Source organism: Hippocampus zosterae, chromosome 7 (assembly GCF_025434085.1).
Source record: "Hippocampus zosterae strain Florida chromosome 7, ASM2543408v3, whole genome shotgun sequence".
NCBI classification, from domain to species: domain Eukaryota; kingdom Metazoa; phylum Chordata; class Actinopteri; order Syngnathiformes; family Syngnathidae; genus Hippocampus; species Hippocampus zosterae.
Window position 1 is genome coordinate 12,638,415 of NC_067457.1, and position 14,307 is coordinate 12,652,721.

A 14,307-nucleotide genomic window follows, 5' to 3' on the forward strand; every position below is an offset into this window, starting at 1 on the left:
GCGGTACGCCTTGGTTCTTCAAATGGTAGCCTGTAGAATGCTTGCCCCTTTGTGTTGCCTGCTGCTGTTGTGGCATCCTGTCTACCATGATCAAAGCATGGCATTTCCTCAAATTAGATTGACAAGCTTTCTACGCTGCCAAAATGACGTTTGCATTTGGCACAGGGTGGGATGCGTGACACCAACGTTCCGGAGCACTAGTGTCTTTTGTATGCTTTTGTAAAAATTTTTCTGACTTTCTAAAATACTAATACTTTTGACATGAACGCATACGTTCTAATTTGGTTGAGTGTAGTTTGTTTTATCAGTGCAATACAATTAATATTTTTTTTCATTGAAGTGAAAAAAGAAGATTAAAACACGAAATAAAATGCACTTTTGGGTTATAAAAAAGTGCAGCGGTACCTCTCTACTTCAGAAATTAATTGGTTCTGGAAGAAATTTCTTAACTAGAACATTTTGTAAGCGGAGACGCGTTTTCCATGTAAATGTCCAATCCATTCCAACCCCTCCTCCCGCACCAGACATAAATGTTTTCTAAAGCATAAAAATGCCTCAAAATATGTAACAAATACATGTTACAATTAGATTAGTGCACAATAAATGAGAGTTGTGCATAATGTAAAAACCAAAGAATAAAAATGATGGTCATTTAACTTTGAACCGCATCCTCATATTTTGCCCTCTTTAGTTCATGTTCTCTCTCAGAAGTGTTTTTTACCTGGCGTTTTGTAAAGAACTGATCCAAGGACGTTTACTTTTGTCGGCTTTTAACAATCCTTCGAAAATGTCCAAGGTAAACATCAGCATAGTGAGCAATCGCCCGACTGGTGAACACTTTTTCTGTTTGATTCCTATTTATGTAAAACTATCAGAATGCCTCATGGCCTGAGGTGCGAATGACGAGGACGCTGCATAGACACATATCCATTTAACTCCACACATAGATACATACAGTCGAGGTCCCTCTTAGCCAACGGGATGCCAGGAAGATGCTCGGTAATAGCCAGTGGAAGAGCAGCTATAAGTATGCTGCGTTCAGGAAACTGTAAGCTGCGAGAAGCATCCGATACAGTATTTTTACCTTTCGTAACTTGAAACTTCCTTCGTAACAAGAGGCAATATTTTCCTGTTGAGGCGTTTCGTAACTTGAAAGTTTCGTATTAAAAGACGTTCTTAAGTAGAGGTACCACTGTATAGCCTCAACCTTTTAATTTGTCGGCTCTTCTATTTCTTAGAAATTGATGAGCATAAATATGTTCCGATCTGTTTTGTCAATGTTGAAAAATTAGTTTCGCATCTTGGTTAAGGTTGGGGAGGGAAGCTGATATTTGATGCTTAGCCCGAGGCCTGTGAGTTGGTAAAGGCAGTCCTGTATATACATATGGATGTGTCAATATACGGTCTATTAACGTTGCAGGGATTATTAACTACAAAGTACAACTGGTCCCTTCCGATTGATGGATGGCCTTAAAAAATTCACTGGCGCATACATGCTTTTTATATTTTAATTATGAGCGGTGTTTGAATTCCCAACGTCATGAATCTTTTCAAAGCTTTTGTCTCTTGCTGTTCTACCTCGGCATAATGGTTTGAGTCTCAGCATGCCAAGCGTTTATCTATCTGATGATAAATGTGAGTGACACTGTTAGTCAATGTCACAAAATGTTCTATAAAAGGCCGTATCGCAATGAGTGGGGAAGGTTTGCAAGTGTGTGCGCATGCAGGAATGGTGTTTATTTGTTTTTTAGTCGGGTTCGTTCAAGGTTGCAAAATGGTTCTGAGGACATTCTGCAACACTTTTTCTTGTTGTAAAAAAATTTTGAGCATGTTCAATGGCGGCAAAAAAGTGCAACCAAATCTTCGTTGCTCACAAAGATACTGGCTGAAGTAGCTTTAATGTGGGTGTTTCTAATTATGTGTCAATCAATAGATTTTAACACATTCCATTTCGGCTTCCTGTGGAAAATATTAACGGCTGAATTAGGAGAGAAAAAAAATTGACTGAAGAAATATGTCAGGATTTTGAGCAATTTTACGCAGCATTTTCAGTACTTTGGATGACTAGATTATCATTAAAACCCAAAATACATATACTTTTCATTTTGTTGAATGTTGTTTTCCACTTACTAATCGCTATAATCACTTGAATTTACATTTCAGGATTCACCACAAGCCATCAATAGCAAATGTAAAAACTACGTTAAGACAAAAACATGTGAAAAATTCAAGTATTATTTCAACTACCGGTATATCATATGTAAATAATAAAGGGAAAGAAAATACATTGTTCTTCTTTGTGCTAGCTTCTATTAGGTCAGGTGATTTAGAATTTCTGTGTTCAGTGGCTAAGTAACGTGTAAGAAAATCGACCAACAAACGAAAAAAAACCCCCAATTTTACCCACCTCAATACATAGTTATCACATTTTATGCAGGCCTAGGGCAGCTGAAACTGACATGGAGTACGTAGGAAAGGTTGTTTTATTGTTCATATATTAAAAAAATAGCTTAGTTGAATGTTTAGACAGGAGAAAGGAGCTCCTAACATCTGTAATCTATACACACTTATGGAAATGATTGCGGAGGATACCCATTTTTTTTTTCAACAGGCAAGGAACTGACCATGTTCTCTTCATTACCTTACTTCTCCGTTTCGAAATATGTGCCTGTAGGTGTAATCTGAACTCACACCGATTCTCCAGACTTCTTGCACAATCCTTCTCCCATGAGTCCTGGTTTGAACCCCAGACCTTAAGGTTCCTGTTTAATGTAGAATGTTCCTGAGCCATTACTCTCCTGATCCGAGGTGCCCTGGGAAAAGTTGAACTCATCCGCCTCCATCATTTCCTCCTTCATTCGTAGGAGTGAGTCTGCAATATATCAAAAAAAAAATCAACTCAAAGATGGTGACACCAGGAGTCTTTGGCTTCCATGTACAATAGTACCGTATTTTCCACAGTATAAGTTGTAGTTTTTTTCATAGCTTGGCCGGTGGGTCAATTTATACTCTGGAGCAATTTATGTGAAATTAATAACACATTATTGTATCATTTCATGTCGTTTTCACATTAAACCGCAACAGGGCGCTCGAGGCCTGTGTTGATGATTTCAACATTGGTGGTAGTAACTTAAAATAATAATACCGGTACTGAATAAAAACAACGGAGAAGGGCTGAACAAAAATGGCACAGAAAAGATGCAAACTGCAAGTAGTGAAATATGCAGCCAAAAACGGTAATCGAACACCAGAAAGAAATTGTGGACCATCCCGTCAAACTACAGGGCACCATCTCCCCAAGCAGTGAGCAATAAGGGGCTGGTGGCCCACCTCTACCAGAAACTACTCTATCCACGCACCTGCCCTCATTCTCTGCCTTACAGATACATGAACAGGATGTTTGACGGCTCTTCAAGCAGCAGAAGATCAAGAAATCTGCGGGGCCCGACAAAGTGTCCCCCTCCTGCCTGAAAGTCTGCGCTGACCAGCTCGCTCCAGTCTTCATAAAAATCTTCAACAGATGCCAGGAGCTGTGTGAGGTCCCATCTTGCTTCAAACAGTCTACCATCATCCCAGTTCCCAAGAAACCAGCAACATCGGGACTGAACGACTATAGGCCTGTCGCTCTGACGTCCTAAACTGAAGTCCTTTGAATGCCTTGTGCTGAACCACCTAAAGAACATCACCAGACCCCTGCTCGACCCTCTGCAGTTTGCCTACCAGGCAAACAGGTCTGGGGAGGATGCAGTCAACATCCTCGATCACCCGGACAGCATATGCACCTATGCAAGGATCCTGTTTGTGGAGTTCAGCTCTGCGTTCAACACCATCATCCCGGAACTCCTCACCCCCGAACTTCTCCAGCTCGGTGTGTCCCCTACGATCTGCCAGTGGATCCTCAGCTTCCTGACGAGACGGACACAACAGGCGAGGCTGGGAAGGACATCATCATCAACATGCACCATGAGCACTGGAGCCCCACAGGGATGCGTCCTCTCTCCACTGCTCTTCTCCCTCTACAAGAACGATTTCACCTCAACAAGCCCAGCTGTCAAACTCAAAGTTCGCAGACGACACCACGGTCATCGGTTTCATCAAAGACGGCGACGAGTCTGCGTACCGACAAGTGGAACAGCTGGCCCACTGGTGCAGCCAACACAACCTGGAGCTGAACACGCTCAAGACGAATTATAATACCCTCAACACTATCCAACTGCCCTGTGTCAACCGTTGAGACCTTCAAGTTCCTGGGAATCACAGTCTCCCAGGACATGAAGTGGGAGGTCAACATCAACTCCATCTTGAAAAAGGCCCAGCAGAGGATGTACTCCCTGAGGCTGCTGAGGAGGCATGGGCTGCCACAGGAGGTGCTACGACATTTTTACACAGCATTCATCGAATCAAACCTGTGTTCTTTCATCACGGTTTGGTTTGGGGCCGCCACAAAAAGAGTACAAAATCCGACTGCAACGGACAGTTAGTACGGCGGAAAAAATCATTGGCACCACCCTACCCACTCTTGAGGACTTGCACACTGCAAGAACCAAGACAAGGGCACGGAAAATCCCACTGGATCCCCCACACCCTACCCACCACCTTTTCCAGCTATTCCCCTCAGGGAAGCGCTACCGATCCATGCGCACCTCTCTGAGCTCATCCGCCCCTACACACCTCCGATCTGCGGACCAGACATTATTAGAAGTAACAAGAACTAAGCGGAGGCTCGGAGGCGATCGAGCAATTTTTCTGTTGCTGGTCCCTCTCTTTAGAATGACCTCCCACTGAACATTCGGCAAGCCCCCCTCGCTCCCCATCTTTTAAAACTCGTCTCAAAAATCATTTGTATTCTAATGCAGTTGACATGGCATGACTCAGATTTGATCTTAGTCTTACTGTTTGGTGCTTTCTACTGTCGTTATTAATTTGTTGTTGTATTGTTGTATATATGATATTTGCTCAATGTACAGCACTTTGTATACAGCGATGGCTGTCCAGTTGAGTTGATACTTTGCACATTGTCTCACAGCTGTCATTGGGTGGTACCAACGCACAACAGTACCCTTACATTACGAAATGTCCTTCCATGCTTACTGTCATGTCCTTGTTTATGATGACACTAGTGTAAATGTACGACCTGAGACAAATTCCTTGTGTGTTCTACATACTTGGCCAATAAAGACAATTCTGATTATGAAAGGCTGGAATCATTGGAACTGCAACTGACGTTGACTCTGACATCAGCGAAGAAGAAGAGGAGGTGACGCATTTTCTACGTCCAGAGTTGGCGGAGTTGTTTAAAAGTGACACAGAGGATGAAGATTTCATTTGATTAGGTGATTTGGAGTGGCACTAATGGTTTGATAAATTATTTGTTAATGTGTTCTTTCTGCTATAGTTATCTGAATAACTCTTAATATGTTACATGAACATACCAGGCACGTTCTCCGTTCATTCTTTATGAGGGGCATCACTAACAGTAAATGCCTAAAAAAAAAATCGATATTAATCAATTCTCAAAAATCCATTGCCTACTTAATTTGTTGCATCAAAAAACATTTCTTTCACCCTTTCGTTGCACCATGGAACCTGATAAAATAAGCAGTCCACTGTAGTCACCGCTGTCCCTCAAAAGGTTAATTTGAGTGTCTTGAAAGGCGCTTATAAATGAAATGTATTATTGTTATTATTATTAGATCATAAATCTGTCATTTCGGAACATGTTAACGCAATATCAATATCGCACACCCAGATAGCATGCTTTTCCAGTATTCCGCACCCTATGAACCATTAAGATATTTATTTGTGTGATTCAGCTCAAAATAAACTGGTAATGGCCGAGATACACAAAGTAGATGACTATTTATGTTAAAAAACAAGGTACCCATTGAAGTGAGTAGTGTCATGTTAGCTACCTGATTTATGGGTAGTGTCATGTTAGCTACCTGATTTATGGGTTTGGTGGAGGTGAGTTCGGTGTTGGAGCTGGGTTGGCCCCTCAACATGGTAAAAGGGTGGACTCTGCTCTTCATCCCCTGAAAAGCTTCTCCTCCTGACTGTCTGAGAGAAGGGCCGCCGTCCAACCGGAATCTTCCTCTCTAAAAATCAAGCAAAACTGTGGTCAGCTACCGTCACACACGCAGATCATTTCCCTGTAACATGTTTGGTGAGTCATTTTCCATATTAAAGGAGGCTAAGTTATAAACACTCAAATTTAGAAAGACACAACTTCTGGGCATGTAGAATCAAGTTGCCAGAAACAAGTCCGATAAGCAGATGACTCATAGTACCCAATCTGTCGATCATGGGCTTGAAGTCAACCATGAAGGTTGTGGCGAGTGTATTGAGAAAGGGGGGGGGGGGGGGGGGGTTGTCAGCTGGTTTGGTAGTGGGGGCAGAGGGTGGGATGGTGGTGGTAGAATATTTGTGTGTGTGTGTGATATTTTATATTAATGTACACAAGTCTGGACATTAGTTATCAGTCTCAGGTCCACAATTGGTTTTTTTTTTTTTTTTTTAAATAGGAACAAAAAGCAGGTCACCTTTACCTATGGAACATGTGACCTGTATGACAGATAGTTAACGGCGGTCAGCAGTTGCCATCACTGAGGTGTTTTATACTCATGTATCAATAGCGTTCTGCAATGCAACAACATCATTTTGGACCTGAGCCTTCATTGGGAATTTTGTAATGTAATCCACCTCTAAAAATACCTCAACTTCACAATATCCCCTCCGCCCCTACCTGAAAAAAACTAAACAAAACAAAAAAAAAACCGACATGACTATGGCTATGTTCACACTAAAGAGCATATTACTAAACTTAAAACACCGTTGCAGATTCATAGATGACTGTCTATAGTCTCCCTTCCAAACACTTGTACCGGCAAGCATCGATATGAAAGAGGCTGATGTGTAGCGTGAAAGAAGAGCATTTCACGTATTTGAGGATATTTCCCCACAATCCCCCCAAAAAGTTACCTTTATCTTCCAATACATGACCTAAAGAACCACAGACCTCAACACTACAGCATAGTAATGCAGTGTAAATTTTTATCAATATGAAAACTAACTAAATAACATCTTACTCACCTGAAACAGAAGCTTCAACCTGTCTGTGTAGGCGCAGGCACACAAGCACACATACAGTGCCATGAAAAAGTATTTCCCCCTTTCCTGATTTCTCTGTTCTTTGCTTATTTGTCGAACACAAAGATTTCAGTTGATCAAACCAAATTCAGTTATCACACAGAGACAACCCAAGGAAACACAAAATGCAGTTTCTAAATGCCAATTTAATTTGTTAAGGCACAAAAAAATTCCAAACCTACCTATCCTGATGTGAAAAAGCAATTGCCCGCTGAGCTCACTGGCTGTACCACCTTTGGCAGCAACAACTGAATTTAAGCGTTGGTAATTGGTGATGAGCCTTTCACATCGCTGTGGAGAAATTTTGGTCCACCCTTCTTTGCAGAATTGCTTCAACTCCACCATATTGGAGGGTTTTCCAGCATGAACTGCCAATTGAAGGTCACACCACAGCATCTCAATTGGATTCGAATCCAGACTTTGACTTGGCCACTCCCAAACTTTATTTTTAATTTTATTTTTTATTTGATCCATTCAGAGGTGGATTAGCTGGTGTGTGTCAGATCATCCTGCTGCATGAGGGTGTAAACTGATTGTCGGATGTTCTCTTTCAGGATTTTCTGGTAGACAGCAGAATTCATTGTCCCATTGATCACAGCAAGTTGTCCTGGTCCTGAGGTAGTAAAGCAGCCACAGGGCATCACACTGCTACCATCATGCTTCACTGTTGACATCATGTTATTTTCATCAAATGCTATGCCATTTTTTACCCCAGACGTAATGGGCTGCACATCTTCCAAAAAGTTAGATTTTGGACTCACCAATCCACAGAATGTTTTTTCAAAACTCTTGAGGATCATCAAGATGTCTTTTGGCAAATGTGAGACTAATCTTTGCTTTCTTTTTGGACAGCAGTGGTTTTTGCCTAAGAACTCCCCTATCGATGCCATTTTTGGCCAGCGTCTTTCTTATGGTAGTCATGAACACTGACCTAAACTGAGGCAAGCGAGGTCTGGAGTTCTTTGGATGCTGTTCTAAGTTCTTTTGCAACCTCTTGAATGAGTATCCGTCGCATTCTTGTAGTAATTTTAGCTGGTCGACCACTCCGTAGAATTGTCTGCCACTGTTCCCAGTTTGATCCATTTCTGTATAATATAATTGCTCTGACAGTGGTTTACTGAAGTCCCAGACGATTGGAAATGGCTTTGTAACCTTTTCCAGACCAATAGAACAAAACTTCTCCTCGTCTGTACCAAATCCACCCTATGCAAAGTCGACAATTTTTTCCTCACAAGTGATAACTCCACTGTATCTCCTTCCCCTCAGGTGAAGAGCCTGGGTGTCATCCTTGACAGCTCACTATCTTTCCACTCCCACATCAATAACATTACTCGGTCCGCATATTTCCACCACCGTAACATCAACCGTCTCCGTCCCTCTCTCATTCCTCACACTACTGTCTCGTCACCTCCCGCATCGACTACTGCAATTCACTTCTTTTCGGCGTCCATCTCAAATTTCTCCATAAACTTCAACTTGTTCAGAATTCAGCTGCCCGGTTTACGAGAACCCCCTCCTTCCATCATATCACCCCCATCCTCCGACAGCTCCACTGGCTCCCTGTTAAACATAGAATCAATTTCAAAATACTTCTTTATACATTCAAAGCCATCCATAACTTTTCCCCCCTATCTATCAGATCTTCAGATTTCCATTCATTCTCGCTCACTCAGGTCTTCATCCTCCCTCCACCTCTCTATACCATCTACCCGTCTCAGCACAATGGGGTGCAGAGCCTTCAGCTGCTCTGTCCCCAAACTCTGGAACTCACTTCCATCCAATATTCGTAACATTGATTCTCTTCCCACATTCAAAACTCAGCACAAAACCCACTTATTTAGACTTGCTTATTCCACTTAAATTTCTCTTTTTATTTATAATTTTATTTGTGGTTTTATTGTTTGCTCTTGCTTGTAAAGTGTCCGTGTATAAATGTATTATTATTATTATTACTATTATTAGATTTCAATAACTAATTTCTTCTTGAATTTCTTCATATCGTGGCATGATGCGTTTTTGCTTCTTGAGATCGTGAAGCCTACTTCACTTTGTCTGACAGATTCTATTTATGTGATTTCTTGATTCAATCAATGTCGTGCTGCCTGTGAACTTGAACTCAGCTTTCACAAAACCAGTTACTTAGTGGGGGTGGCGGGGTTGACTTTTTCACAAAGGGACAGGTAGTTTTGGATTCTTTTTGTGCCTTAATAAATTAAACTGGCATTTAGAAATTGGCGGTTCGGTGGTTGACTAATTGGCGGTAGCAGTGTTTGATTCCGGCTCTGGTCTTCATGTATGGAGTTTGCATGTTCTTCATGTGCCTGTGTGTGTTTTCTCCAGGTATTCTGGTTTCCTCCCAAATTCCAAAAACATGAGTAGCAGGATAACGGAACACTAAATTGTTCTTAGGTGTGAGTGTGAGTGTGAGCCTGAATGGTTGCTCGTCTCTGTCTGACCTGCGATTGGCTGGCGACCAGTTCCGAGGGAAAACTCCGCCAACTGCCCAAAGACAGGAGGGATAGGCTCTAGAACGCCCGCAACCCTCGTGAGGATGGGCGGATTAGAAAATGGATGGATGGATGGATGAAACTGCCTTTTGTATTTCCTTGGGTTGTCTCTGTGTGGTATTAAAATTGCTTTGATGAACTGAAATCCTTGTGTGTGATAAATATGGGAGGAACACAGAAATCAGGAAGCGTTTTTGCCCCTTCCCAACCATGGATAACAAATGCCAGGTAATTTTTGATTCATAAACTCACCCCACATGATGATCATGTGGTCTGAACTGTGTAAAGAGTGAATTTGTCCTGATAAGATTAGAAATTGGTTGTGGCGACCTCAGAAATGGAGGACAGGCTCTGAGTTTGTAGAGTCGTCGTGTAAATGTGATCATTGCTGGTGCGCTGAAACTACACAATTATCACACTAAAAAATAAATTATTAAACTCATATTACAAAGTACAAACCAGAAGAAAAATGCTCAGCAGTGAAGTAAAACATTTAAAAACTTTATTGCAGAAAAATTACTTACTTTTCTTTTGGCCTTTATAAAACTTTATTGAAGATAAATTACTTACTTTTCTTTTGACCTTTATACTGCTGGGCCTTTTTCTTCTGTTTGGGGAGTGACTGAGACATTTCTCTGGTACCTGAAAGAAGAAGATCATATGTAAACATAATTTGAATCACTGTCTCATGAGCCTGCAGTAAGCTTTTGTTTTGTTGGTGTTTGGTTGTGTTTTCTGTGACTGTTTTCTCACGTGACCTGGGCTGTCTTTGAGTTTTGTTATAGTCTATTGTATTTTGATTGTCATTTATACTTGTGTCTTTCATATCTGTTCTGCCATTTGATTTTCGCATTGAGTTTTGTTTCGCTTTTTGCAGTGCCACAGTTCAAAGCCCAATCTCCTCTTGTGTCTTGTCTGTCGTCAGTTCTTCAAGCACACTTGTTTTTCTCTGATTAATTAATTACTTTTTTTTTCAATTAAATGACCAAATTTTTGCGACAATAAGTGACAATGAGTATTTTTTAATTGTTTGGTTGGTCTTACACTTACTCAGGTGCGATTTGTATATTGCTGCCGTCCGGCCAAAACCTCCTATGTCACAATTTGGTAAATTTTACAGTTTTTTTCACTGATCTGTCCAGCTGGCCAGTCCACACATGTGGGTTTTGTTTTGCAAACTATTCACCAATCTTGCGTGTTGAAAATGGTGGTAACCCTTTATAACACCGATTGCCAGCTGACCATTTGTCATGCATTGGTTAACGATGAAGTCCAAATGAACAATTAGGAAATTGTTATTTTCATAATTCGTTAATACTGAAAGAATAATTTACAAATGATTTAATAATTTGTAAATACATTAGAAAAAGATTAAGTCATAAATCTAAGAATGTATGAAGTCATGATAAATTAATAATTATTATCGAAGAATTAATTTATAATAAATAATTTGCAAATATTTAATAATTAACTCATGATTAAGGCTTAGCCATTGTTAAGCCTTATAATGCGTTAGCTAAAGATGTGTAGCAAAAAGTCGCAATGAACATATAACACATTTAAATAATTTGCAAGTACTGAATGATTATGAATTAATAATTTTCAAATATTAAATAACGATTAAATCTTGATGAAGGAATATCCTTTTTTAAAAAAACTAATAAATGTTAATGAGCTGAACATCTTAAATCTGGAACCATTAGAATCAGTCAAAAAAGATGCAAGTTATAAGTAGAAATCTTTCAATTAAATTTTTGAAATAGCCTTGGCCATCCTGTGCGCCAGCTTGCCATCTTGAGGATAAAAGTCTAGCGCCGCCCCCGAAGGCCACTCTAGCGAAGTGCACCTGCCTCTTACAGTGGTTTTAAACTGAGAACGCACACCATAAAAAATGCGTTACGATTCAAGATATTGGTTCCACAAAGGGCTTATTAGAATGTCATGGGTTTGAGGAACGTGATCATATTTCCATTGAAGTATTATTAGTTGTTTTTTTTAATTAATAAAGATTAACAAATGACAGAATTTGGACATGTTAAAAATAGATTAACTTTGAAAAAATGTCAAGAGAACGTGGTAAGATTAACACTGTGGTCAATGGAAGCTTTGCTTGACTCCGAGCTTCAAGTCAAATTAAAGGTACAAATTCGTTTAATCACATGCACGTTTAATCCCGGACAAGCGGCCGAAATGAGTTTTCTCCGCAAGGTGTCCGGGCTCTCCCTTAGAGATAAGGTGAGAAGCTCGGTCATCCGGGGCTCAGAGTCGAGCCGCTTCTCCTCCACATCGAGAGGAGCCAGATGAGGTGGCTTGGGCATCTGATTCGGATGCCTCCTGAATGCCTCCCCGGTGAGGTGTTCCGGGCATGTCCCACCGGGAGGAGACCCCGAGGAAGACCCAGGACACACTGGAGAGACTATGTCACCCAGCTGGCCTGAGAACGCCTCGGGATCCCCCGGGGAGAGCTGGAAGAAGTAGCTAGGGAGAGGGAAGTCTGGGCTTCCCAGCTAAAACTGTTGCCCCCGCGACCCGGGCCCGGATAAGTGGTAGAAGATGGATGGACATGCACACAGACACACAAATATTTTTGTTTAGTTTCTTTTCCCCCTCTACATCCCTCGTGATTGACGTGGGACAAGCAAGCCCACGAGCGACCGGTCGATCGCAATCGTCGTATTGGGCACCCCTGCTCTACACCATCAACTTTATAATTGTATGAAAGCTGAGACCTTCACATTCTACTCTACAACCACAACTTGTTATTCCCATACATTATTGGTGTGAAGGCTGAGACCATCACACATTATTCCGATACGGTACTTAATTCTATAAATGCTTTTAGAATTCACATGTAATTCTAATTATTTGTCATTATTGTGTGAATTCTCCGATGGTACATTATTATATCCATGAACAAGGAGCTAAATGCTAAAGGGTTTGACCACAATGATGAACTAAAATTCAATAGCCATTCAGTATAAGTTCACATTAAACAGTGCCTATCAATGATCCATTCCACCGTTGCCATTTGACATGGATGGATTTATTTTTTATCTCATATTATTCAGTTGCATTTAATAATGTTTTCACATATTTTAATGGTATATGCTTTATTAATTAATATTTATTGGGGAGGGGGCCGGGGGGTCCGCCCTCTAAATTCGACATTTTTTGACCGTTTAAGTTCGTTCCAACTTTAAACATTTCCTCTTATCTCTGCAATGTCCACGAACAAGACTAAAAGTGTTCAAGGGTTTTACCAGCATGATTTATATATGATTCAATATTCATTCAGTATAATTTCATATCAAAGACTGTTTTTTAATGATCCTTTTCAGGCATACGATGTGATGGCAAACATTGTTTTTAATTTTCATTTATTTTTTATTTTAACAAATGAACATTTGCACAGAGCTTAGCGCAGATGAACTCCGTGCATAATAAATGTAAAGGCCACAGCATTCACACAATACTGTAATTAACTAACAATCATGAGAGAAGAATCTGTGCCTGGTGGTTGTCAGTTGGCAAATACTTCCGGTGCAAAAACGGTGGCCAAGGGCAGCCCCGTGGCCACCTTTTTAGCATGCTAAAGAAGGTGGAAGTAATTCATCAAAAGTATTTGCCAACTGACAAATAATGGGGGGAGTGGGGGGGTAATGGAGTGGTCGGGGGAAAAAAATTGAGTAGTCATCATGCATATTCGTCGACGGCCACCTCCTTTAGAATGCTAAACATGATAAAGAAGGTAGTAGTAAATGCACCTAAAGCCAACCGCGAGAAGAAAGTTGAAGAAATGTAAGGAGATGAAGTAGTAGGCGCAGTGGTCGTCATGGCAACTCATGTGTGACGTATCGCTAGTTCAGCATGTGGCTCCCGCCATGAAAAGGAATGACTATTTCCAGCGCTAAAAGATGCAATCATTGTTTAGGATTCTAATTTTGGCCTGAACGTGATGCGAGATATTCTAGTTAACATTTAACAGCTGGAATTCATATGCTAGGGTCAACACAGGGTCTTTCAAGAGATTCACTCTGACGCCCTAATAGCAATGCGTGTGTGTGTTAAGGGTGTGGAAAAGAATCGATATTAATCGATGTATCGATGCGCACGTGCGCGACGCGACTGCATCGGCTCATTCTCTGGGTATGACGCGATTGGCGGGTGAAATCTAGATTCATCACGATGCATTGCTGGGTATCGGTAAAATCCGATTCAAGCGCCGTTTAGTTCATGTTAAACGTCACCTATCTGCCCTTTCCTAGGCGCATTGAATGCACCATCATTATTTTGTGTTGAAGACGGACGGAAGCCGTGAGTCACAGACAGTGCAGTACACAACTACCGAAACATTATGGAGTTCGCGCAAGCAGCAGCGAGGAAACTACCCTATTTAATGCTTCCGCAACATTCAGATCTTATGTTTGGAAATACTACGGCTTCGAAAAGAAAGACGGAAAGCTTGATAAAAGTTCCGTAATTTGCAAAGTATGTCGCACTACGAAGCCATACAACGGCAGCACCACAAATATGCAGACCACTTAAAACGATGGCACCACATCACCGACAAGTTTCCCGCCCCCTCTTCGGCCTCACCGTCCAGTTCCTCGTTGGACACCGGAGAAACTCTTGGCAAACCAGGTCAGGATAAGAA

At 41.1% G+C, this 14,307-nt stretch overlaps 1 protein-coding gene across 2 annotated transcripts in view; it reads right to left on the reverse strand.

Moving 5' to 3' along the window:
* Positions 1 to 676: 676 nt before the first annotated feature.
* Positions 677 to 14,307, reverse strand: part of LOC127604147 (MBT domain-containing protein 1-like) — a 75,845-nt gene continuing 62,214 nt past the window's right edge. The window contains exons 15-18 of one of the 2 annotated variants that reach the window (XM_052071094.1): positions 10,236 to 10,295; positions 10,178 to 10,189; positions 5,943 to 6,095; positions 677 to 2,872 (exon numbers count right to left, since the gene is read on the reverse strand). In XM_052071094.1, coding sequence (XP_051927054.1) covers positions 2,754 to 2,872; positions 5,943 to 6,095; positions 10,178 to 10,189; positions 10,236 to 10,295 — 344 coding nt within the window. In that variant the 3' untranslated portion in view covers positions 677 to 2,753. The remainder of the gene's footprint in view (positions 2,873 to 5,942; positions 6,096 to 10,177; positions 10,190 to 10,235; positions 10,296 to 14,307) is intronic. The other variant, XM_052071095.1, reaches the window with a different exon arrangement.